Source organism: Macrobrachium nipponense, chromosome 26 (genome assembly GCF_015104395.2).
Source record: "Macrobrachium nipponense isolate FS-2020 chromosome 26, ASM1510439v2, whole genome shotgun sequence".
Lineage (NCBI taxonomy): Eukaryota > Metazoa > Arthropoda > Malacostraca > Decapoda > Palaemonidae > Macrobrachium > Macrobrachium nipponense.
In genome coordinates, this window is record NC_087215.1 from 77969313 (window position 1) to 77996504 (window position 27192).

Genomic DNA, 27192 nt, shown 5'->3' on the forward strand with positions numbered 1-27192 from the left:
CATTGTTACCATATCACAGGCGAAGCAGGATGACGTCATAAGCGTTGAAACGATGGAAGTAGATCTGGCTACAAACAGTGGTACCAGATGAGGTTTGCCAATGCTTTTACTCTGCTCACAAGGCAAAGACCGGCAGACAATTGTTAATTGGTAACAATGTTTGTCCGTCGGACATTGTTCGACTGTGTGGAGGCACCTTTAGAGAGAGTTCCGCTTACATCAATGTGTGAGGAGTCTGTCTCTGTCGCTCTACCATGATAACTTTCAATTAAGGAGGTTTTCGTGTACTTTTCTTGAACCTTTTCTCCTATTAGGAATACTTATTACATAAATAAGTTCATCCACTTTTTCTTTAATAAGGTAAGGACCTGAATACGTTGCTTCAAAAGGACCCCCTGAAACAGACACGAACACAAAAACCTTACTTACTCTTACGATCTAAATAATGTCTCATTCTAACTTGGCTTTCTCTCAAATTTTCAGTGGCAATAGCTTGAACTTGAGCCAAAGTCTTCTTCAGTTTCACAAAAAAATTGAGTAAATGATTGTACTGTATCTGGTGGTTCCTACAAAAGCAAAGATTCTTTTTAAATTCTTAAAGGCCCTCTTGCCTCTTTCCCAAACAATAATTCAAAAGGTGAGTAATGTAAAGACTCGTGCTTACTTTCTCTAATAGCAAATAGTAGATACTGATAACCTTCATCCCACTCTGACTGTGTCTCAAAGCAATGCTTTCTGACCATCGTCTTGAAAGTCTGATGAAAACGTTCTAGAGCTCAGTGTGACTCAGGATGGTAAGCTGTGGAAATACATTGTTCTATGTCAAGCCCTTTTATTATTTCAACAAACATCTTTGAAGTAAAATTTGTTCCCTGATCATGCTGAATAACCTTTGGGAAGCCAAAGTACGTAAAAATTTTTAACAAGGCCTGAACTACAGATTTAGATTTGATATTCTTAAGGGATATCTTGTCATTGTGCACATAATAGTAAGTAGATACTGGTTTCCTCTCCTTGTCTTAGGCAAAGATCCCACACAATCCACGATAATCTTATAAAATGGTTCACTTACCACAGGCATAGGACATAAAGGAGCATGTGGAATGGGCTTATTCACTTTACCGACAAGTTGGCAAACATGGCAGGTTTGTATATACTTTGAAACATCGGCCTTCATTTTTGGCCAAAAGAAATGAGAGAGGATTTTTTGGAAAGTCTTGTGGATTCCTAAATGACCTTGTATCCCATCATGGGCCATTGACATCATCTTATCTCTAAAACATTTAGGGAGCCTAACCTGATGTACTTCCGACCATTCTTCAGCTGGACAATCTACAGGACGGAATCTCCTCATCAAAACTCTACCTTCGAAATAAAAACCAGGATTAGTAACTAGATCCTTTTTGTCAACAGCCTTATTTAAGATATCAGTTGATGTAGGATCATTCCTTTGTGCCTCAATCTAGCTATCTCTTCTGAAGGGCAATTGAAGATAATCAAAAGAAGAACAGCTTTCTTCTTTATATTTACAAGCCTTCCTACTTTGTGAGGGAGGAAAATAATGGTCCTCCAACAAAATACCATAAGGCATAAACAATTCGGCTTTCAAAACTCGAGTTAATACGGACAGGAATGAATTAAGAGAATTATAAGTTCAAATAGGATCATTAGGATTCAACCAAATGATATGGTTTGACGGCAATGTCATACGAGGGTTCTCGTGAGTAATACCAGTGCACGAACAAGCAATGATGTAAGAAAGAAGAGGTTCCAAGTTATCAGGCAAAGAGTCAATAATAAACAGTTAACAGAAATCCCGGACAGGTTCCCCACTTGTAAAGGATTGTTAAATAAGACATAAGGCTACATTGATAATACATTTCATATATAAATAAAAAAAAATGACAATCATTACTCAATATCACTAAACAAGACTAAAGAAAAAGACGACGACATCGTCGGAGGATCCTGTGTTTACTTTCGCTCTGTACTTTGGCCTTTATTTTTTTATGATATAATGTACTCAAGCACTGATAACAATGCATGGAGCATCGTGGAGTGATGTGAGTGCACAGACTTAGGTGGAAACTTTTATAAGTATGGGAATAGTGCCAAATAGAGACTAAAATAGACGGGGTATTTGGAAACATTTGTTTATACCACGAGGCGTTTGCGTTGGGAAGCTCCGTTTTCTATGATAAATTTTACCCTTTCTCTTTGTTGTTTTATGAAACAGTACCAAAACAACATGGATTCGTTTCCAAGCTTTTTAAGGAGAAAGGACTCCATTGATCTACAATTCCTGGGAGGTTATATGTATTAGGGCTGTTGCCTCGTATAATAAGGCGCCCTATGAGGTAATGTTAGACTTGCGATAATCTTACGCTAAGTCGGTTGGTATTGCACTTCCATATTCATTGGAGTGTCTTGGGGTTTGTAGATCACTTACGAAGTCGGTATTATCTTCTTTGGTTATGACGACGATGTGTTAAACTCATGATGATTCGGCAATGATGTGAGGTTTTAGTAGAAACCACGAAGTACAAAAAATACTTATATTCTCTGAGATTACATGGTGAAGATCAAGTAGGATTGTACAGGTCTTCTAATGACGATAGCTTGATCGCTTCTGCCAATGATGATGGCTAATTCTATTCTGTCCTACATGATAAAGCTTAGGTAAAGAGGTACAAATTTGCCAATGATGATGGCTAACTCTATTCTGACTACCATCTAGGTTACAAATCATAAAGGAAGCAGACAGTAGCTCGAACATACGAGCATACAATCAGATGACATAGTTACTAATCACGTAGGCCGCTTGAGCTATAGGTCATGGTGTTTGTCTCAAGCAGGAAGCTTGGGCTAAAGTTTATAAACAATTGAATGACTACAGGTGACGGCATGTCATCTTAGCATCTCTGGTCTGATCACATTCCTGCAAGCAATCTGGTTGACCTCTTTAGTTTTAGTCTTTTATATATATGAAATAACATTCCATATTTTTTTTATGTAATCACTTACATATGTCCATCGAAAATGTATGTATTGTGTTATTCAGAGAATTGGAACTTGATATTGCTGACATCTTGGGTGTACAGAATGTAAGCAGGAATAAAGTAGTAGTTAAGTTCAGCTCAGAGAACAAATTCTTGGAAATATCAAGGCAATTTGAGGATAAGCATATCAAGATAAATGAGGTAGATAGTGTGAAAATTGTGAATATAAGTACCTCATATACATATGTATCGATAAGGAATGCACCCTTTGAATTGACTGATGAATTGATAATAAACATTATTGGCAGATATGGAAAAGTGGATTCAATAAGAAGGAACAGATACAGTAGGGCCCCCTGAAAGGCCTGCTGAACGGGATACAGACAATAAAGATGAAGATTAGAGATAAAATTCCTTCATCGATAATCATGTCTTGTTTTAACTTAAGTATATTATATAATGGGCAGAAAAGAACCTGTTACAGATGCGGACAAGAAGGCCATCTAGTGAAAGATTGTAACATCGATATTATGGAAGGAACCAGTATGTGGAATGGAAAAGACTTTTCTGACATAAGCAGGCAAAGAAATGATAATAAACCAGAGAAAGATAATGGTGATAATAGAGAACAAATAAGAGAAGGAAATAACATTGAGGGACAAATGGTAAGTGATAGCCAAAGAGGAATTGATATTAGTGAAGATGAAACTGATGTAAGCACAAATAGTGAAGCTGACAAAGGTCCAAGAGGAAATACTCAGGGAAACCAAGAAGGTAAAAAATTTAGTAAGGAAGGTGGATGGAACTTTGCTGATTCTGTCTGAAGCTTTACTATTCTAGGTGCAACCTTTGACTCACATCTAACTTTGCAGAGATATCTAATGAAAGTTCCAGCAAATGCTCCACGAAAGTTAGGCGTTGTTCATAAGGCCTCATATATTTATAACTGTGCAACCTGTATTAGGTCCTTTTTCGTTCCTTTACTAAAATACTGTTCTCCGGTGTGGCTGTCTGCTTCTGCCAGATATTTATCTCTTTTAGACAGATTGGCTCGTTGTGGCAGGTTTCTGTTTCCTGACAGAAGCAGTTGTGTTCTCTTGTTTTCCATTTTTCCGTAAGTTGTAATTCACATTCACAATTGATCCCTGATTCCTTTTTCCTGCCGAGAACAACCAGATTCACTGAACAGCAGCACCAATATGCAATAAATATGCACTGCTGTCGAACTTCTCAGTTCCAGAGGTCTTTTATTCATCGCACCGTTAGAGTGGAACAGCCTCACAAAAAGGTTGTCATGCAATTGTAAATTCAGAAGTTCAAGAGAAAATGCAATGCAATACTACCCTAATGCTATTCTTCTTGCATTTTAATGCATTTTAATCTAACCATTTATTTATTAATTTTTAAAAAATTTTAATAAGTAGGATCTCTTCTTTCTGTATTTTCCTTTACTTCCTCTTCCTTCTTCCTAATGAACAACATATTCTTCAGATGCTTGAATTTCAAGTCAATGGCCTCTGCTGGCTTGTTCCATCCAATTAGGTTTCATCCAACTGAATAATAATAATAATATACTAAATAATAATAATAATAATAATAATAATAATAAAATAATAATAAGAATAATAATCATGAATAATAATAATAATAAAATAATAATTAATAATAATAATAATAATTAATAATAATAATAATAAAATAATAATAAGTTTTGCTAAAAATGGTTGCTGCTTCAGCACTATTAATCTTGTAAAGAGTCTTCTCTATTTTTTTTAAAGACAGCTTTTTCTCTGTTGCTTAGAGTGGCGAGCAACACACCAAAGGGCATGGTAAAATTTGGTTGAGTCATTTTGATGTTTATTGTTGCTTATACAATTCTCTCTCTCTCTCTCTCTCTCTCTCTCTCTCTCTCTCTCTCTCTCTCTCTCTCTCTCTCTCTCTCTCTCTCCTGAAGGAGTGATAGAAAACGATCAGGCAAAGATCCTCTGGGACTATGGTATCAGAAAAGATTGACAAAGTCATGAAGAAAGTATCACTCATTGATGTCGCAATACCATAGGACACCAGAGTGAAGAGAAAGAGAGGAAAAAAATGGAAAAGTATCAAGATCTGAAAATAGAAATAAGAAGGATATGGGATATGCCAATGGAAATCGTACCCATAATCATAGGAGCACTAGGCACAATCCCAAGATCCCTGAAAAGGAATCTAGAAAAAACTAGAGGCTGAAGTAGCTCCAGGACTCATGCAGAAGAGTGTGATCCTAGAAACGGCACACATAGTAAGGAGAGTGATGGACTCCTAAGGAGGCAGGATGCAAACCCGGAACCCCACACTATAAATACCACCCAGTCGAATTGGAGGACTGTGATAGAGCAAAAAAAAAAAAAAAAAAAAAAAAATAATAATAATAATAATAATAGCAGAACAACTCCAGCATTGTATCTCAAATCACCATGCACCCAAATGGATGACCACAGGAAGAACATCCTTAGTACGAAAAGACAAGATTAAGGGAAATATAGTTCAGTAACTACAGGCCTATCACCCTGCCTACCATAATGTGGAAGTTACTAACAGGTATCATCAGTAAAAGGCTATACAATTACCTAGAGGAGACAAACACCATCCCCCACCAACAGAAAGGCTGCAGAAGGAAGTGTAGGGGCACAAAAGACCAGCTCCTGATAGACAAAATGGTAATGAAGAACAGTAGAGAAGGAAAACCAACCTAAGCATGACATGGATAGACTATAAGAAAGCCTTCGACATGATACCACACACATGGCTAATAGAATGCCTGAAAATATATGGGGCAGAGGAAAACACCATCAGCTTCCTCAAAAATACAATGCGCAACTGAAATACAATGCTTACAAGCTCTGGAATAAGAATAGCAGAGGTTAATATCATGGAGAGGGATCTTCCAGGGCGACTCACTGTCCCCACTACTCTTCGTAGTAGCCATGATTCCCATGACAAAGTACTACAGAAGATGGATGCCGGGTACCAACTCAAGAAAAGGGGCAACAGAATCAACCATCTGATGTTCATGGACGACATCAAGCTGCATCAAGGAAATAGATACCTTAATCCAGACTGTAAGGATTGTATCTAGGGACATCAGGATGGAGTTTGGAATAGAAAAATGAGCCTTAGTCAACATACAAAAAGGCAAAATAACGAGAACTGAATGGATAAAGCTACCAGATGGAAGCAACATCAAACACATAGATGAGACAGGATACAAATACCTAAGAATAATGGAAGGAGGGGATATAAAACACCAAGAGATGAAGGACACGATCAGGAAAGAATATATGCAGAGATTCAAGGCGATACTCAAGTCAAAACTCAACGCCGGAAATATGATAAAAGCCATAAACACATGGGCAGTGCCAGCAGATACAGCACAGGAATAGTGGAATGGACGAAGGCAGAACTCCACAGCATAGATCAGAAAACCAGGAAACATATGACAATACACAAAGCACTACACCCAAGAGCAAATACGGACAGACTATACATAACACGAAAGGAAGGAGGGAGAGGACTACTAAGTATAGAGGACTGTGTCAACATCGAGGACAGAGCACTGGGGCAATATCTGAAAACCAGTGAAGACGAGTGGCTAAAGAGTGCATGGGAAGAAGGACTCATAAAAGTAGACAAAGACCCAGAAATATACAGAGACAGGAGAAAGACAAACAGAACAGATGACTGGAACAACAAACCAATGCACGGACAATACATGAGACAGACTAAAGAACTAGCCAGCGATGACACATGGTAATAGCTACAGAGGGGAGAGCTAAAGAAGGAAACTGAAGGAATGATAACAGCGGCACAAGATCAGGCCCTAAGAACCAGATATGTTCAACGAACGATAGACGGAAATAACTTCTCTCCCATATGTAGGGAGTGCAATACGAAAAATGAAACCATAAACCACATAGCAAGCGAATGCCCGGCACTTGCGCAGAACCAGTACAAAAAGAGGCATGATTCAGTGGCAACAGCCCTCCACTGGAGCCTGTGCAAGAAACATCAGCTACCTTGCAGTAATAAGTGGTACGAGCACCAACCTGAAGGAGTGATAGAAAACGATCAGGCTAAGATCCTCTGGGACTATGGTATCAGAAAGATAGGGTGATACGTGCAAATAGACCAGACGTGAAGTTGATTGACAAAGTCAAGAAGAAAGTATCATTCATTAATGTCGCAATACCATGGGACACCAGAGTTAAAGAGAAAGAGAGGAATAAAATGGATAAGTATCAAGATCTGAAAATAGAAATAAGAAGGATATGGGGTATGCCGGTGGAAATTGTACCCATAATCATAGGAGCACTAGGCACGATCCCAAGATCCCTGAAAAGGAATCTAGAAAAACTAGAGGCTGAAGTAGCTCCAGGACACTTGCAGAAGAGTGTGATCCTAGAAATGGTGCACATAGTAAGAAAAGTGATGGACTCCAAAGGAGGCAGGATGCAACCCGGAACCCCACACTATAAATACCACCCAGTCGAATTGGAGGACTGTGATAGAGCAAAAAAAAAAAAAAAAAAAAAAAAATAATAATAATAATAATAGTAGTAGTAGTAGTAGTAGCGCCGTGGCAGAGTGGTTTAGGTCATCAATGGACTGGTTAAGCAACATCGGGCTTGGCAGTCATTGGATGGGTGACTGCTCTCCTCAGAGCTGATTCCTTGGGAGAGGATCATTACCACAATTTCCTCAATCTACTCAGCTGTAAGTGAGTACCTATACCAGATGGAGTAGGGTCCAGCTATGGGTTAAATAGCAAAATTCAGCAATGATGGACAGTAATGAAAGATTAAATGACAACGACGTAAATTGATCCTCTGGCAACAGAGGAGTTTCGTCCAGCAGCCAGGTATACAGCCCAATTGAAGGGGAAGACGTCAGGTACTTGGAGGTCGTCATCTATCAACTGACCACCACAGCGACAGTAACCAGCAACCAGAGACTGGGGCTACAGAGACAACCAGAAGAAGGAATGGACAAGAGAAGAGAATAAGAAAATATGGAGATGCTACATCAGAAGCAACCCGATGGAAAGAGGATACAGAAGAAGGATTGGTCAACATCTGGAATGACAGAAATAACACACATCAAACAGAACAGAGGTTGGCTGGCCAAGTAAGGAGCATGATGGGTAGCAGAAAACATGAGGATACAAAAACACCACCATCACAACCAACCCAAGAGAAACCAAAACAGCATCTTCATTGGAAAAGGCTCCTGGTAAAACAAAACATGGTAATGAGATCTGATTTGAGTAAACTGAAAGAGTTGGCAGAAAAGAGGCTAAAAAGCAAGAAAACAAGGGAGGAATTGAACGAGAAATACAAGGTACAGGAGAAGGGACTAAACAACACAATAGAAGATATAAAACAGAGGCTTAAAGTCAAAACACATTAGATCCAATGGTACATGAACAGTAATAAAGGATACCAATGGAAAAAACCATTCATAACAAACCAGAAAAGACTATGCAGCCAACTAAGAGGGGAAGACAGCCACCAGGAAATTCCTGAAACTGAAACGAGTAAGAGAATCTGGGAAAACATATGGAGCAATTTGGTATCACACAACAAACATGCAACATGGCTCCAGGAAGTCAAGGGAGAAGAGATGGGGAGAATAAAACAAAGATTCGCTGAGATCATAACAGATACAATCAGACACCAACTAAAAAAAGTTCCCAACTGGAAAGCTGCAGGTCCCGATGAGGTTCATGGATACCGGCTCAAAAACTTCAATCAGTGAAAGGCTAAACAACTACCTAGAGGATACAAACACCATCCCCTACCAACAGAAAGGGTGCAGAAGGAAGTGCAAGGGCACAAAAGACTAGCTCCTGACAGTCAAAATGATAATGAAGAACCTGAAAAGGAAAACCAACCTAAGCATGGCAAGGATTGACTACACGAAAGCCTTCAACAGGATACCACACATGTGGCTAATAGAATGCCTGAAAATATATGGGGCAGAGGAAAACACCACCAACTTCCTTAGAAGATAATGCACAATACTTATTAGCTCTGAAATAAGACTACCAAAGGTTAACATCAGGAGAAGGATCCTCCAAGGCTACTCACTGCCCCCACTACTCTTCATATTAGCCACGATTCCCATGAAAAAAAAGTACTGCAGAAGATGGATGCTGGGTACCAACTTAAGAAAGGAGGCAACAGAATTAACCATCTGATGCTCATGGATGACATTAAGATGTATGGTAAGAGTATCAAGGAAATAGATACTCTAATACAAACTGTAAGGATGGTATCTGGGGACATCATAATGGAGTTTGGAATAGAAAAATGGTCCTTGGTCAACATACAAAAAGGGGAGAATTCAAGAAGAAAACAGAAGGAATGCCAACAGTGGCTACAAGATCAGGCCCTAAGAACCAGATATGTTCAAAGATTGATAGATGGAAATAACATCTCACCCATATGCAGGAAGTGATATGAAAAACGAGACCATAAACCACATAGCAAGTTAATGTCCAGCACTTGCACAGAATCAGTATTAAAAGTCAGTGAAACAGTAGCAAAAGCCCTCCACTGGAGCCTGAGCAAGAAACACCAGCTACTTTGGACTGACAAGTGGTTAGAAGCACCAACTTGGGGGAGAGATAGAAAACAATCAGGCAAAGATCCTCTGGGACTATGGTATCAGAACAGATAGGGTGATAGGTGCCAGTAGACCAGACATGATGTTGATTGACAAAGAATCACTCGTCGATGTCGTAATACCATGGGACACGAGTAGATAAGAAAGAAATAGCAAATACTGATAAGTATCAAGACCTGAAAATAGAAATAAGAAGGATATGGGATATCCAACTAGATGCTAAAATAGCTCCAGCTAACAAATTAAGAAAAGTGATGGACTCCTAAGGAGGCAGGATGGAACCCATAACCCCACACTATAAAAATCATACTGTTGAATAGGATGATTGTGATGGACAGCCATGACAACAATAATAATAGTAATTTCAGATCAAATTTTATTTATACAACTTTAAAAACACCTTGAAGATTGGTTGGTCAAATCTAAAAGTCCCTTGATGATAAAACTTTATTTCTTCAACTTTGAATACACGTTGGAGATTGCTCAAATCTAAATGTCCCTTGCAGATAAATTGTTTACAATTTCAAAACAACCTTGAAGATTGGTCAGATATATTTTTTTGCAGAAAATAATTTGTTTTACAACTTTGGAACACCTTGGCAATTACTCAAACTAATAGTATTTCTTTGCAACACAAACAGCATATCTGAGCTTGGAATCACAGGGCAGACTCTTAGCCTCAGGCGACTTAGGGGTCGATCTCATACCAAGGCAGGAACCCGTAATAGAGCCACTGTAGGCTCCGCCACGTGCAACCCAGGCCCAATCTGAAAAAAAAACCTTTCCATGAGACAGGTCATGACCTAATAGGCTAAGTAACCCCATTGTTGAGAATTATGGATAATTTGAAATGTATTTCCTTAGATAATGTGTTACTTTTATTGTGTTTTATCTGAGGACTCCCATCAGATAAAGTCCTGATAGGCTAAGTAACCCCACTGTTGAGAATTACAGGCTTGGAATGTGTTTCTTTAGTTCATGTATGAGTTCTATTGTTTTTTTATTTCAACTGAAAGGTTTGAGGTCCAGTTGCAATCAAGGTCATGGATATTTTTACATAGCTAGTCGATTAGAGAAGCGCTTTCGTAATAATGGCACAAGGTTAACAATTACATGGATGTTTCCTATATTACCTAACAGATTAAGGTTTATTTCGTTCATGGCTTTTCTCAGTTTGCTTCTAAATTATAAGGCTCAAAGGTTCAAGCGAAGATACAGTACATTACAGCCCTAAAACAATTTACCTTGGATTTTACTAAATAATTTCTATTTTTATCTACTTATTTATTAATTCATCTTTTTTCCTTTCTAATAACTGATCACTTCTATCTGTATTTTCTGTTGTCTTCTGTATCTTTCAAACGAACACCATAATCTTTGGTAACTTGAATATCAAGACAACAACAACAACAACAACAACAACAACAACAACAATAATAATAATAATAATAATAATAATAATAATAATAATAATAATAATAATAACGTTTATATAACCTACTAGCTTTGTAAAAGTACCAATGAATATGATTGCAATTGGGAGCTGAAATCTTTATTATAAATAATTCCTAGAGACCAAGTTAATTACCTTATCATGTTTTACCCTGTCGTATTGCCCAATTATAAGCTATTTTTTATCAGAAATGTAAACTACTAGCACTACTACTACTATGGTTATCAAAGTACATTGTTATTAGAATAAGAAGTACAAACAAATTGGTAAAAATGCAACTGAACAGCCTCCTAGAACATTTAAAAAAGAATACTATAGTTGGTTCACCCATGTTCCAAGCTCTGAGCACATTTCTTCGGTCATCTATATTCTATTTGTATTTGTAAATGTTGCTACCATCGATTCAAAATTTTCTTCTAATTAAACATATCTAAATATACAACCCCAACTCAGTTACCCGCTGAAATATTCCGAAATGGGAGGATGCGCTTCAGACTGTCATATGAAATAGTTCTACTAATGACAAATCCACGAAGTTGCTTAGAGACAAGGCTACAAACGCAGATGAATAAGGAGAAGCAAAGGTTTCTGGAGCTCTGGAAAGTTTCTGGATCAGTGGAACCTCTCGATACTAAGACGTCCCATCTCTCAAAGATTAATGAGATAGAGCTCGAGTCTGTAGTTGCTGACCCTGAACCCATGCAAACGATGACCCCAAGGCCTTGGCGATTAATAACCTTGAACACTTGGAGATCGTTGATCCAGAGGCCTTCCAGAGCTATTACCCAGAGCCCCAGTAACCTGTACCCTACTTCTTTGCGCCATTCCTTTCTTCATCTCGCTCTCACAGATGCAGGACACTAGCTAGTGAGCCTCATGGGAAGACCTAACCCTCCAAAATATAAGTCCATTCACCTGAGATCACTCCTTTTTGTCCACTTCAGAGGTTTAGATTGTTTGTATAAAACATCTAAATGGTTTCCCAAAATGAAAAAATTATCTTTAGAATGGTAATTTTTTTTCAGAAATCTGTTGTGGATTCAAGTGCTGAGTTGTCAGCATTCTGAATAATTTGAAGATATTGGTGAGTATTTAGGTTGAGTTTATTTTACGATATTTTATGGCTATTTTGTATCATTTAGTGACAAAAGCGGTGAGATATAAGATAACATTGGAAGGCCCTTACTTTTAGTTGTAGTTGTGTGGTGGCATTAACTTTTGTTGTACTATCTCAAATTTTAAGATAGGTAGTGTTTAGTGGCCGGGGATGCTTTATTTTTGAAATTCATGACTCTCAGATACTTACTATTTTACACTATCTAGCTTTCTGCCTGCTCTCTTCTGTATGGCTCAATTTGAGAAAATATTGTTGGTTCTGTGTTGCATATGGAATCAGTTGTATCATAATATTGAATCATAATATTGACAACTTTATCATAGTCTAAATGTTCATATTGCCATAATATTAAAACTGATTAAGTACGACTCCAAAGGTAACATATTGACAGGTTGTTCCATTCGCTATCATTTCTAACTTCATCCTGCTATCTGAGTTCAAATACTCTAGTTAAAGTTATATTCTGCAGATTAAATCTATTTAATTTTCAAGCTTTGTTTTTCATTCTACGCATTCTTTGAGCAACCATTCTTAGTCTTTTACTCAATTCCAATGCAAGAGAAGCTTGATAGGGTCTCATTGCTCCCATGTATTTGAAACAGCTACCCTCATTAATCTATGATCTATCTAGGCATGTTCCATCATTTTCCACCAATCAACTGTAAACTACTTACCCGAAATGCCAGACAGGAAATAGTAAGCCAATATTGGAAATTCTTCATCACTGTTTACATAATGTATTTTAAGGAAGTCTCGTGCACAACGTTCCATTGCGTCCTCGAGGGTCATCTCTCCAGTAATGAGCTTAAAACAATTTCCAAGTTCCTCTACGAAAATTGCGCCATATTGGCATTTCTCTGAAAATTTGGTGTAATTATTATACTGACGATATTTATTCACATGTGAGGAACTAATACAAATGTACAAACATACTTTATGCCAAATGTTCAACGTACATTCATTTTAGCATTTTTAGTAACAAGCTGCCCGAAATGAAGAATACATTATTTAAAGATGCATATACAGGAAGGGGAACGACAGGTGCAATGTTTGCCATGCGACAGGTGATGGAAAAACAAAGGGAAAGGCAGAGAGTGCTGCACATAGTATTCAGAGACCTGGAAAAAGCTTATGATAGAGTCCCACGCCAAGAGGTCTCGAGGTGTACGTGAGTAAAGGGAACACTGGAGGAGTATGTGAGGCTGTTCCAATATGTATGAAGGAGCAAAAATGCAGGTTAGAAGCAGTGTTGGGTTAACTGAATGGATACCAGTAAAAGTGGTTAACATCAGGGATCTGCTTCAAGTCCATATCTTTTTGACCTGATTATGGATGTGCAATCTCAAGGAATAAAAGATCAATCCCCCTAGCGCATGTTCTTTGCTGAAGACATCATGTTATGCACCACCAACAGAGGGGTAGGGGTGTCAAAACTAGAGCAGTGGAGGAAATTACTGGAAGACAGAAGATTAAAGATCAGTAGAAAGAAGCATTTGATAGAGTGAGGGAGTGAGGCACACTGAATTGGTACAAATATTAAGAAGAATTAATGTAGATAGCAAGGACATCCGACTCATTACCAACTTATACTGGGGTTAAATGGCAGCAGTCAATATTGACAACACTTATCAGAATGGATGGAAATAAAGAGAGGAGTTCGCCAAGGATGTTTATTATCACCAGATCTGTTTGCAATACTATATGGAGAGATCATCTGAGAAGTAATCATTGCGGACACAACTGAAAAACTGTAATCATTAGTAGACACAGTTAACAGGGAGAGTGAAAAAATGGGACTGGAAATTAATGTAAGAAAAACGGAAGTTGTAGTTACATCAAAGAATAAAGATACAGCAAATTGTAATGTATTGATAAACAACATAAGTATAAAAAAAGCTAACAGTTTTGTTTACCTAGGCAATCTACAAAGACATGATGTGAGAGCAAAACAAGATATTGAGGGGAGGAATCTGATAGCTAAAAACTCTTAAGAATATGACAAATCTTTTAACAAATAGCAGAACTGGAACTCAAACAAGAACAAGAGCCCTGAAAACGTATGTGTGGTCCACTTTCATGTATGGATCAGTGAGCTGGACAATCATCAGGGAATTGAAAGCCAAGTTGAAAGCAGCAGTGATGTGGTTTTATAGAAGAATGCTGAGAATATCATGGACAGATAGAGTGACAAATGAGGAGGTGTTAGCAAGAACTGGAACACAGAGAGCCCTTGTAAGAGAAATAAGGAAGAGAAAAATTAATTTTATTGGACATATAATAAGAAGTAAGAAGATAGAGCATTTGTGCCTTACTGGAAGGGTAGAGGGGAGGAGAGCGAAAGATAAACAAAGAGTAAAATACTTGGACAGCTTGGTGGGAGACTTGGATGGAGATTACACTGTAAATCAACTAATACAAGAAGCGGCTAGAGACCGAGAGAAGTCCAAGATAGATAGATAGACAGAAAGAAGACTGAATACGTAAGTTTTAATAAAGATCAAGACTCTGAGATTAGTATGGACGGGACAAGGTTGAACAGAGTAGAAACATTTGAATATCTTGGTTCAACAGTAGCTGATGATGGAAATTTGGATGTAGAAATAACACACAAAGTGCAAGATGAATGGAAAATGTAGAGAAAGATGTCATGTGTCTTGCGCGACAGCAGAATCAACATGAAGGTTAAAGGAAGAGTATATAAGGCCGTAGGGAGACCAGCTTTGGTGGGGAGCAGAAACATGGCTGGTAAAGAGAATCCAAGAAAAATTGGGTGCAGTAGAGAAACAATGCTCAGGTGGATGTGTGGAGTGACAACAATGGACAGGATCAAGAAAGAAAGAATAAGAGGAACTACTAAAGTCGTAAAACTATCAAAGAAGAGCCTGGAAAGAAGACTGACTACAGTGGTATGGCCATGGGATGAGAGTAAGGGATGAGACTTAATTAATATGGGGAGGAGAGTAACGCAGATGAAGGTGCCTGGGGGTGGGAGAGCAAGAGGGAAACCGAAGCAAAGGTGAATGGATGCAATTAGAGAAAATCTGAGAGACAAACAGTTGTCGGTGGACAATGTGTTCGACCATGACAGGTGGAAGAAAGCTATCTGAAGGTAAGAAACTCAAAGGGGAGTAATTTTTGCACTATGATATTGAAACTTGCACAGAATATTCACCTATATGCACAGAATACGCCAGCCAAATTTCATCTTCCTAAGTTGAATAGTATTCATTTTTGAAATATTTTTCACTTTTTTTGGTTGTTTTTTATTCTATCTTTAAAAACTATCTCCTCCCTTATTTATGAATCAATTCGAAAAAATTTAAATCCAGCATAAAGCTTATAGTATACCAAATAGAAATGACCTAGCATATTTCATAGTTTTCCTTTTTTTTTTTGTCTTGTCTGAAAAAACAAAAATTTGAAAAAAAAAATCAAAATTTTCAAATTTCAATATATTATTATAATTTTTTTTTCGGCGATATGAGAAATGTAATAGGATGTTTTATTTCTACAATCATCCAGAATTATAATACTTTTTAAATTTTCAAAATTGGTTCATAAATAAGGAAGTAGTTAGCATTTGAATTAAAAAAAATGCTACTTTGAGAAAAAGCAGTTTAAAGTTTCATGATTCGTATTACTACTATCAGGGCAAATTGTATCATCTTCATCATCTGATAGCACTAATGAAAATTCTTCCTCGATATCATCAAATAACACCACAGTTTCACTTATATTAGTAGTGTCTTGTAGAATATATTTGTAGGAAAACCAATGTTTTCCATTTCACACATGCGCGACGGAGTTTCCAAGTTGCCATTTCCTGTTCCATTCTTTCTTTTTTGTTCACTTTCCTTTTTCATCTTTTCGTGTAATTTTTACATGGTTTTTGCAGACACTAAACGCTTGTTCGACCACTTCTTCTTAGGCATGATTATTAGCCAAAAAAACAAGCAAAAACTCGATAAAAACAGACAACAGCTGATCAAGAATAACAGCACATGCGCGAACACGCCCCCTAAACAGAATTGATCTGGAAACACTCACTGTCCACGTGGTGATGGAGATGATGTTGTTGATACAACATTTCGACGATGCCAGAGGGAAAAATATCGTACCATAACAAGCAAAATAAAAATCAATATCAAAGCAAATAATTGAAAAGTAACTAGGACAGTGGACGTTATGGATGACAGATAGATTCTGCTGTCTGCATATACACGCACAAAATTGCATTTTTTACCTATTAAAATACTTCAGATCGCTTTCATCTTTCGTTTGGCAACATTACACACCTCTAGGATGCTGGAGAGCGGGTAAACTAAAATTCGTGTTCCTGACCCAAAATTTGAGTTTTTCCCCTGAACATCAATGCAGAGAAAGAAGATACGTTCTTTTTTAATATATATATATATATATATATATATATATATATATATATATATATATATATATATGTATATATATATGTATATATATATATATATTATATTATATAGTATATATATATATATATATATATATATATATATATATATATATAATATATATATATATATATATATATATATATATATATATATATATATATATATATATATATATATATATATATATATATATATTATATATATATATATATATATATATATATATATATATATATATATATATATATATATATATATATATATATATGTATATATATATGTATATATATATTATATATATATATATATATATATATATATATATATATATATATATATATATATATATATATATATATATATTTGCAGTGAAGGGATACTCACCAGCACAAGCGTAGCAAGTACAGTCATAACCCAGGAGTTTATCACTACAAAATTTGTGCTGAGGGCAAGTGGCAGAAGCACAATCATCGATATCTGGAAATATCAATAAAAGGCATTGTGAGATATTTCTTCCAAGGTAGTTATTGTGTCAGTCCCTGATGCAACTAAGCACATGGAACACCAAATTACTATATACTTATTATATATATATATATATATATATATATATATATATATATATATATATATATATATATATATATATATATATATACTATATATATATATATATATATATATATATATATGTGTGTGGTGTGTGTGTGTGTGTGTGTGTGTGTGTGTGTGTGTGTGTGTGTGTGTGTGTGGGGTTGGGAGTGTATGTATCCACAGCCAAAATTATCCTAAAACAGTCCATCTTTTATATTGCTAAGTTATTTACATTTTTACAGACTTATTTCTTGATTTATTAATTTACCCTCTTTTCGCAACACCTGATCTCTTTATCAATTTCCTGTTATCCAAAGTAACATCTTCAAATGAACATCATAGTATTCTTTAGAGACTTGCATATTGAGTCAATGGCTCCTGTAGGCTTGTTCCATATGAATAATGTTCATCATCTGAATAATAATAATAATAATAATAATAATAATAATAATAATAATAATAATAATAATAAAATAATAATAATAATAGTAATAATAATAGTTTCCTAGACATGATTCTCAGCAACGGGTTCTTACTAATCAGCTGTAGTGATTCTTTGAAGGAATGTACACAGAACCAGCTCTACGACAAAAGGTGTTACTTTGTGGAGTGTTCATTCCTCTTCTTGATTATATTAAAATTTAGGTTGTGCAAAGTAAATGGAAGAGATGAAAAAAGGTGTATATTCTTCGCCTCTTCTAGGAGTCTAAATGTAAGAGCGAAAACTGAAGGACAATCGCATGTATACGATATAGGAATGGAGACAAATGTCCGGAAAATGAAATGGACTTGTAAAGATATACCTATCTATTCTATAATAATATAATTCCAGTGGATCCTTTTAGTTTGTCCGCCCTGGCTGGGTCCGAGGTAGGTAGGTAGGGGATCAGGAGGGAAGGGGAGACATGATGGGTAGTGAGTGCCGTGTTCCAGCACAGTGTAGCACGTGCCATCAGACTCGTCTCCAATGAGAAAAAAGTTGTGTAACTTGTATCCAACTCACCAACACAAGCTCCTGAGGTCAAGTTGTAACCAGGAGGGCACTGACACAGGTAACTTCCAGGAGTGTTCGTGCACACGGAGACATTTGGACATGGATTGCTCAAACATTCATCGATGTCTGAAATGCAGATATGGCATGTAAATGAAACATACAGAGAGAGAGAGAGAGAGAGAGAGAGAGAGAGAGAGAGAGAGACAGACAGACAGACAGACCGACAGACAATAATAACTATTATATATGAATGATTCTTCATTGTTTTTGAAGTGCGACTGAATGAAGATGATACAAAAAGGACTGGAATAGTGAATCCATATCTGGCGATGGTTTCGATAATAATGCTACCTACTTTGCACATGGGTTCGTTTTCTGAGAAATTCCGGTCATCCAACAGTTCAGGGGTCCAAATTTACAGCATTATGTAAAGTCAAGATCAGCGCACAGATTTATCAAATATTTATTGAATCAAGGAAAACAATGAAAAATTGAATAGTTTTTCTGCTTAAAGAAGCAACGATTGAAAAAATATATGGGAATAAAAGGGAACGCAATTAAACAGAAACATGTGTCAGGGGATACGAACAGACCCGTAACAACTTGAGAAAATGTGTAAATCTCTGCTTCTGTAAGCAGATAAACTGCTCATGTTTTCAGATTGATCAAAAAGTGGCTGTTGAAGAGCAAGATCCCATGTGCCAGGTTCCTAAACGCTCACTCCACAAACACACTTGCGTGAGGTGCAGAGCTTTACTCCCTTTGTTTTTCATTACAATCTCTGCTTCTGTAAACACATAAAACTGCCCATTTTTCAGCAAATATACTTATGTGTGCATCTCTGTCGAAAGAACAAATTAAAAATAGGCAGGAAAACCTAAACAAATTCACGCAAGGGAGCAGTGAATTTTGACCCCTGAATAATAGGATTACCGAACTTCTTACCTTTAGCAGAACAATCACAGACTTGATAAGGCTCCGGACTTACCCACACAAGATCCCCCACTGAAAGCGTATCCTGCACTGCAGTTGCAGCTGAAACTTCCAGGGCTGTTGGAGCAGACGCCGTTGGGACCACAAGGAGTCGATTCACATTCATTGAGATCTGGTGGAAAGACAATGGTTAGTTATGTAAGAGAATAAGAGAGCAGTGGTTAAATGCTTTTATCTATTTATCTTTTATTTGTTTATTTTTTTTGATAGACTTGTGGCTTTTTTCAAATAGAAAACCAGTAGCCTTTTAGAAAGTACCTAATGAATAAGCACCTTTCGTCCGAATTAGGGAATGGAATAGAATGTAGAATAAAAAAAATGAAAAGGGTTACAGCTAGGGGCCGAAGTGACTCTGCAAAGACCCTTAAGCAATGTCTACTATATACGACGTGAGGTGCACTGATGACACTAACCCCCTACGTGAATCAATCCGAACTGAACAGTCCTGCACAATTCTTCATGCTAAGTGAGAAGGAGCACTAATGATAAGATCTCCAGAGATAAACATGATCAACTGTTGCAGATGATGGTAGGCATGCCCCATGAATGCCATAATTTTGGTACAGAAAGTTTGAGTGAAATAGAGCTTACTCCTTTGTCATTGTGAGAATTTCACACAGCACTGCCAAATTGTAATTTTTGATAAGGTTTTGTGATATATTTATGCGTTGTTTACAATGCTTGGACAGTTTTTAGTTTTCCATAAAAGAAAACCTTTTAGATGGCATTTGTCTGCCCTTCTCCCCCTTTTTGTCCGCCCTCAGATCTTAAAAACTTCTGAAGCTAGAGGGCTGCAAATTGGTATGTTGATCATCCACCCTCCCATCATCAAACATATCAAATTGCAGCCCTCTTGCCTCAGTAGTTTTTATTTTATCATCTTATTCAAGGTTAAAGTTAGCCGTGACTATGCTTCTGGCACAGCACAAAACAGGCCATTACCTGTGGCTGAGTTTCATGACCTGTGCGGCTGGGAGTTTCATACAGCATCGTAGGCTGTATCGAAAACTTCGGTGCATTTTTTCTTGTTTCTTATTTTGTGTAGCCTTTATCGAAAGGTCTCCCTGAGGATGATGTTCAACTAGAATCTTAAGATGTCAAGCAAAGATGCCAGACACTGTTACCCTAAACAGCCCTTTGTCTCTAATATGTTCATATGGAACAGGCCTGCAGTGGCCATTAATTGATATTCGAGCTTACAAAGAGTATAAAGTTCGTTACAAAGAAATTATAGAAGATAACAGGAAATGCAGAGAGAAGAGATCATTATGAGCAAAATATAAAGCAGCAAGTTGATAGATTAGGCCTTTTAATTATGAATAATAATACCACCTATAGCCTGTCCAGTTTAATATATCATGAATAGAAAATAACAGGACATACAGAAAGAAGAGATCACTTATGAGGTAAATAGAAAGTAGCAAATTGATAAATTAGTCCTGTTCCATATAGATAAGGAAAATATAAAGCATAAAAATGGTAAATTAAGTCTGTTCCAAATGAATAAGGAAAATGTATAAATAATAAAGTGATAAATTAGGGCTGTTCCATAGGAATAAATAAATATAAAGTAACAAATGATATATTAGACATGTTCCAAATAAAAAAAAGAATGTAAAGTAACAAATAGATAAATTAGACATGTTCCATATGAATAAGGAAAATAGAAAGTAGCAAATTGATGAATTAGGCCTGTTGTTCCATATGAATAATATTATCACCCAGATACTTTCCCCTGTGTAACAGATTATGAATAAAGTACTGCAAAATCCAAATATTGGGCGCAATGTTATTTCAGAATATCTGGGACTGATCAAAATTTCAGTATTAACACTGATCCTAGATATTAGTGTTTTTATATTATTTCAGTAGACGAAACCTATTCACATGGAGCAAACACACCAAAGGGACTACTGAATCGAAATTCAAGCTTCCAAAGAAAATGTTGGTTTCAACCTCCCACCGCAGACCCCACACTGCAGTAGTGACTGATCATGATACAGAGCCAGAGATTTTATTTCTATTGCCCGGGGGGAGACGCGAACCCATGATATCCGAGTGGCATACCATGTCACTGACCACTTTACCAGCATATAGGATCCCAATGAGAAGTTTACATGAAAGTGATATTTACCAGCACAAGCTCCGTTGACTGCTTCGTACCCAGCATCGCAGACGCACTCATAACTTCCATGTGTATTTTGGCACTGGGAGTTTGGCCCACAGGGATTGCTGTCACATTCATTTGTATCTGGTGAAACGAAGAAAATATAAACTATGATTGTGTTGATGGGGTTCATATGTACTAATACTTTTTACTCTCATCCAACTTGGAAAGATGAATAGACATCTGACATATTTTCAACAATTTGAGACGTAAGTGAAGTTTTGCGAAGCTCGCTGTTGTGTTCTAGTTTCCATATAAAATCACAGTTTAACAGAAGGAACTTGTGCAAAAGGGAACCTTATTACGTGATTGTGGAATGAGTCTTCACAATAACATTTTGATATGAGACTTTGGAGAATCAGTGAGGAACCTCTGACGAAAATGTTACCCGAAGGAAATCTAAAACGATTGTCATAACTTGAGCACCAGCTACATCAAATAAACCATAAAAGTTAGAATGTATAAAATGTTCGGTAATACTCACCTCCACATTGCTCAAAGCCTACATTGCAAGCGCATTCGTAGCCTATTTCTTTATCCTGGCATTCTGAGTTGGCGGGGCAGGTGTCGTTCCCTGCTGCGCATTCATCCAGTTTCACTGCAGTTACTAAAAAAAAGAAATGAAATTACTCATCTACCAGAAATCTTGAAACGATCGATCACGAACATGGGCCACAAAGAGATTTCGTATCTCTCAGGATAGCTGTTGCACGATATCCTAACTTATTGAGGAGATAATGAGTCCAGATACTTTCAGAAAATGTGAAAAAGGTCTGGAAGTAATCACTAAACCATTTGTCTTTAGATTCTTTATAACCAAGAGATAACCAAGAGAAAAGGATGTGACTATGAAATGTACCATGGTGAATGGTTGTTTGAGTCAGTATCTAGCATTAGATTCCTTAGCTAATTAATTCGGATTAATCTTGCATTTCATATACCATTAAAGGACATGAGCCCCATGAGGAAATTCAAAACAGATTACACTGTAAAGAAGTCTGGAAAATGTTGCTTAGAATTTTTTATGGCAAACATTTCGAGAATACGATGTAAAATATCTTATATATTTGACATCAAAGTTTAGGACAGTTTAGAAAAAATTAAGTCTAGAATGGAAATCTGGAAGTCATGTGTTTTTTAAAAAGAACATAATAAGGAAATGCTACAAGAAATTAGCTTTTAAAGACGAGCTTGAATGCATACAAAATTCTTGCTAGGAAATTTCTTATAGATGTATTCATAGTAAATATTCTTTTTCTATAAGTTACCTATTTCTTGAATAATACTATTTATACTGTGCCATATAACTGCCCTTTTATTCATTGGTGACAGTTCTTTTTAAATGAATACAACCTATGGGTCAATGAGTCGAAATCACAGAATTGCAATGGGTATTTAAGGGAATGTTTAGCAGCGAAGTTAAGACAGCTCCTCCGAACTCGTAAGGTGTAGGTGAAAACGCAAAATCAATTAATTGCTCGAGAAAACGGTAAGACTACTTCAAGAACTACTTGTTTTTAGAGTCACTTCTTCTCCTTCTTCTTACCTTTTACACAGCAGGAACATAAGGGCGTTATACATTCATTTGGAAAGAGGAGTCCGTCGCAGTCACCTTTCTTCATATTTTCGATGCAATAGCCGCCGTTACGGGTGCATGCATCAGTTGGTTTACAATCTGCAAAGTGAAAAGAGTCATGTCTGAATACCTCTCTCCAGTCTGTGTTGAAATAATAAAATGATGTCTTAGGGAACAGAAAGAAAAGGGATCTTGATTTGCAAACTAATAGACATTTTGCACTTTCGTAGTGATCACATTTCTCTATTGACGTCAGAAAACGAACATTTATTACATTTACGATATCATATTGGCCTTCTATTGTGACCAGTAGATCACTTGAAAAACGCTGAAATATGCTATTATGAAAGTGAGTACAAAAAGCTTGTGACATAAGACAAAATAATCCACGAAGAAAACATCAAGGAAATTATTAATTAAAGACTACTTCACGTAAAAGAAACTCAGTCTTATTATGTGAGGATGATGTCAAGGTCTTTCATACTTCGCATTTTCCACTGTGCATTGTTCTGTTCTGCTTTCGTACCCTTGGGGGTGGTGGGGGGGGGCGGCTGGGGGTTTGGGACAAACAAGAAATGGCGTTATTGTAGGAATTCTTTCCTGTCCCTCTAGAGAATAAGAGATATGACAACTTACAAAATCCCCAAGAAAAAAAGGAAAGGAACTGACCCATATTATGCACAGGTTTAGGTGTAGGTGTACTTTTAGCTTTAGTCGTAGTTTTATCATCTAGTTTTTCCCAGATTGGTGGTGGTGTCCACGTTTCTGTAAGACAGAAGAAAAGTGCGTAATTGTATTCAACTTCTGAATGAAATTCGCATTTATATAATCTAAACGAGATTGTAACAACATTTACGAACTTATTCATAAGAAAATTCATTAGCTTCTGGAAGACAACAATTTAAACTTTACAGAGAAGAAATCATGTCCTGGAAAGGGAACATGATTCCGATTCTTGAAATATTTCATAATGAAAAAAAAAACAATGTTATGGAAAGGCCTAAAACCCAAACTTTGAATTTGTTAGCTGAAATAACTTCAGTCCGGTCTGATAGAGTTAATCACGAGACTACCGTCAGTTCGGCGAGCTGGAACTGTGCCAAGGCCAGGAGGAAGCCGAAGAGAACTAACGTTGTCTTCATGATAACGTCAGGCAGAAACACTGAGCCAAATACACACTAGGGTGATCCTCTGAACTCTGTGGAACGACTTCAGCTATTTCTCACCTTTTATTGGTGTTCGTAGACTTAGCCAGGTGGCTCTCTCTGTGTCTGCGCAGTCACAGCCAACACCTGTGCTGGATTCCGTCAATGGAAGACCGCCACGAAGCAAGAAGACTTTATGTGACTTCTCTAGACCATTTGAGAAAGACAGATAGGAAATATTATATGTGAAGATGGAATACTGATATCGAAAGTCCTCTCTTAATAATGATGAGAGGAAAACTGTGTTCTGATTGAAATCTTTGGAATTGGACGCCTTCTCAAACATGTTCACCAGACATTGCGAATGAGACAATATTTATCTATGCATTAAAACTTTTTTTTTTTTTTTTTTTTTCCAAAGTCGGCAAGTTGAACATACTCTTCTAAATTCATGAGGTCTGATAAGAGTCACTTTAAGTGTCTACTATTGTTCAAATTAAACTTTTTATCTCCTGTAATAATAATAATAATGATAATGATAATACCCATAAATAGAGACAGGAGAATGACAAACAGAACGGAGGGATGGCACAATAAACCAATGCACGGACGGTACATGAGACAGACTAAAGAAGTGGCCAGCGATGAAACGAGGCAATGGCTACAGAGGGAAAACTCAAGAAAAAGAAGGAATGATAACAGCGGCACAAGACCAGACCCTAAGCACCAGATATCTCCAAAGAACGATAGAGAGAAATAGCATCTCACCCATATGCAGGAAGTGCAATGTAAAAAACGAGACAATAACCCACATAGCAAGCGAATGTCTGGCACTTGCACAGAACCAGTGCAAAAAGAGGCATAGTTCAGAAGCAAAAGCCCTCTACTGGAGCCTGTGCAAGAAACAGCAGCTACCTTGCAGTTATAAGTGGTACGGATACCAACCTGAGGGAGTGATGGAAACGATTAGGCAAAGATCTTCTGGGACTATGTTATCAGAACAGATAGGGTGATCCGTGTGAATAGACCAGAGTGACGTTGATTGACAAAACCAAGAAGAAAGTACCACTCATCGATGTTCCAATAACATGGGACACCAGAGTAGATGAGAGAGAAAAAAATCGATAAGTATCAAGACATGAAAATAGAAGTAAGACGATTATGGGATATGCCAGTGGATTAGTGATTTTCCAGGAAAATCTTTGTCTTTGGGGACTGGCTTTTGTTGGACGTTAATCAGGGATTTGGCTATGGTATTTGGGTAGGTAAAGGCAAAAGGGCTAGATTTTCGAAGAGTCTGTGTCAACGTCTTTGTCCTGTCCAGGTGTTGGATTTTTATTATATTGTTTTGGGTGTTTTTCTGTTCTTGTCTTGAAGGGGTCGGTAGAAAATTACGTTTGCTTTGTGAATTGCTTTCTCAATTATATGGTCAGGATACTTTAAAGACGAAAGCTGCTCACGGATTAATTCAAATTCCTTTTCCAGGGAATCTGGGGAACAAATTCGTGTGGCATTTAAGAATAAGATGCTGGCTACGCCTATCTTGATAGAAATGCCATGTTCGTTCCCCAGATTTCCTGGAAAAGGATTTTGAACTATGATGCATTTTCCACACCGTCGGCCTCTTCATTCGGTTACATAGAGGTTCATGATCTTTGAAATTCCTTCAAAATGAGAGAGAGAGAGAGAGAGAGAGGCACTGAAAGAAGAAGCTCTTGACAGGAACGTAAACCAGATCCTCTTCATTAGTTGGGCCCGTTTTAGAGTACCTTGCCCTTAAACTGCTGTTTAAGCTGTCTGTATTCGTTCATGAATATGTGTAGCATGTGCCTAATCCACTTAGTGACATAAATAGTGCTGTGAAAGTGCGTTCTAACTTAGTGTATTAGGGCCTAGTTGACTTGATGCGCATTCTCAAACGGCCCCCGCGCAGATTTTCCTTAGTGACGTCACGGATACGTCATTGTTACGTCATAATTTCTACCAACTAACAGAGCCTTGCTATGATTTGAAAGTGAAGTTTTAGAGTTTTCTTGTGAAATGGCATCTTGTTATTGCGATCGTCAAAACGATGATAACCAACTGGACTGCTCTTCATGTAACAGGAAAGTACATCGGAAATGTGAGGGAATATCTATGGAAGACTACAGAAAGGTAGAGAAGTCAATTTCTATTGGATGTAAGGGTCTTAAATTCTACTGTAGAAGATGTGAGCCCAATTTTTCGGAGTCAGTTACCTTGAATGAGCTTGGCCGAAAAATGGAAACGTTAGAATTAATGGCAAGAGATATGTTTGCTTCATTAGAAAAACAAATAATTGAACTGAAGACGGAAAATCAATTTCTTAGGCTGGGGGTTACTGGTGAGCTACCCGTAAAGGATTTGAAACCAAGTTATTCTGACGTGGTGAAAGAGAGAAATTTGATTTTGATTGCTGATGAAGATGAGAATGAAGCTACCACAATGGAAGAGAAGAAAGGTGTATTAACAAAAGTCCTTGGGAATATTCAAATAAGTAACGTAAAGCCTACGAAAAAGGTTCACTGGTCGTTGACTTTCCAGACAAGAAACAAGAGAAAATGCTAAACGAACTCTGGACCAGACAGCTGATGACCATAAATTATGTTCAACTGTACTTCAGAAGATGTCGCCTAAAATCACCGTTGCCAATGTTAGTAATCAAGAACAGATGGATGACGTCTTGCCTGCGATTTTGAAGAAGAATAACATATTTCAAGGTATTAATGTAAGTCCAGATGATATGAAACTAGTATCAACTAGAGAAGCTAAAGATGGTAAATCGTATAATTATACTTTTAAATGTACACCTATCATTAGACGCAGGATATACGAAAATGGAGATATACTTTTCACCAACTTTGGTCGACATAAGGTATGGGATAGTTATCATGTTATAATATGTAACTACTGTCAAGGATATGGTCATTTTGAGTCCAAATGTAGAGTCAAGGCCTCGAATGGATCTCGGATATGTGGACGTTGTAACGGAGCTGATCATGAGACAAGGCATTGTCAGTCTGAAAGTTTGAAATGTCATCAT

The 27192-nt window shown here is 37.1% G+C and overlaps 1 protein-coding gene across 1 annotated transcript; it reads right to left on the reverse strand.

Annotated features, from left to right (window-relative positions):
- Positions 1–10011: 10011 nt before the first annotated feature.
- LOC135199899 (adhesion G protein-coupled receptor E1-like) lies at positions 10012–23080 on the reverse strand. Its single transcript, XM_064228022.1, has 8 exons — positions 22957–23080; positions 21895–22017; positions 21378–21494; positions 19239–19355; positions 18260–18376; positions 17047–17139; positions 12907–13089; positions 10012–10429 (listed from the first exon to the last, which is right to left on the reverse strand). Exons 1-8 carry the CDS (start codon positions 23030–23032, stop codon positions 10275–10277), a joined length of 981 nt encoding a protein of 326 aa, XP_064084092.1. The 5' UTR covers positions 23033–23080; the 3' UTR covers positions 10012–10274.
- Positions 23081–27192: the final 4112 nt, after the last annotated feature.

Excerpts from the sequence above, each read along its gene's own strand:
- LOC135199899 (XM_064228022.1), bottom strand. The coding sequence starts at position 23,032 with ATGAAGAAAGGTGACTGCGACGGACTCCTCTTTCCAAATGAATGTATA. Across the intron at positions 21,495-21,894 it reads AGGCTTTGAGCAATGTGGAG|ATACAAATGAATGTGACAGC; the intron begins GTGAGTATTACC and ends TCGTTTCACCAG. Across the intron at positions 18,377-19,238 it reads CAGTGGGGGATCTTGTGTGG|ACATCGATGAATGTTTGAGC; the intron begins GTAAGTCCGGAG and ends TCTGCATTTCAG.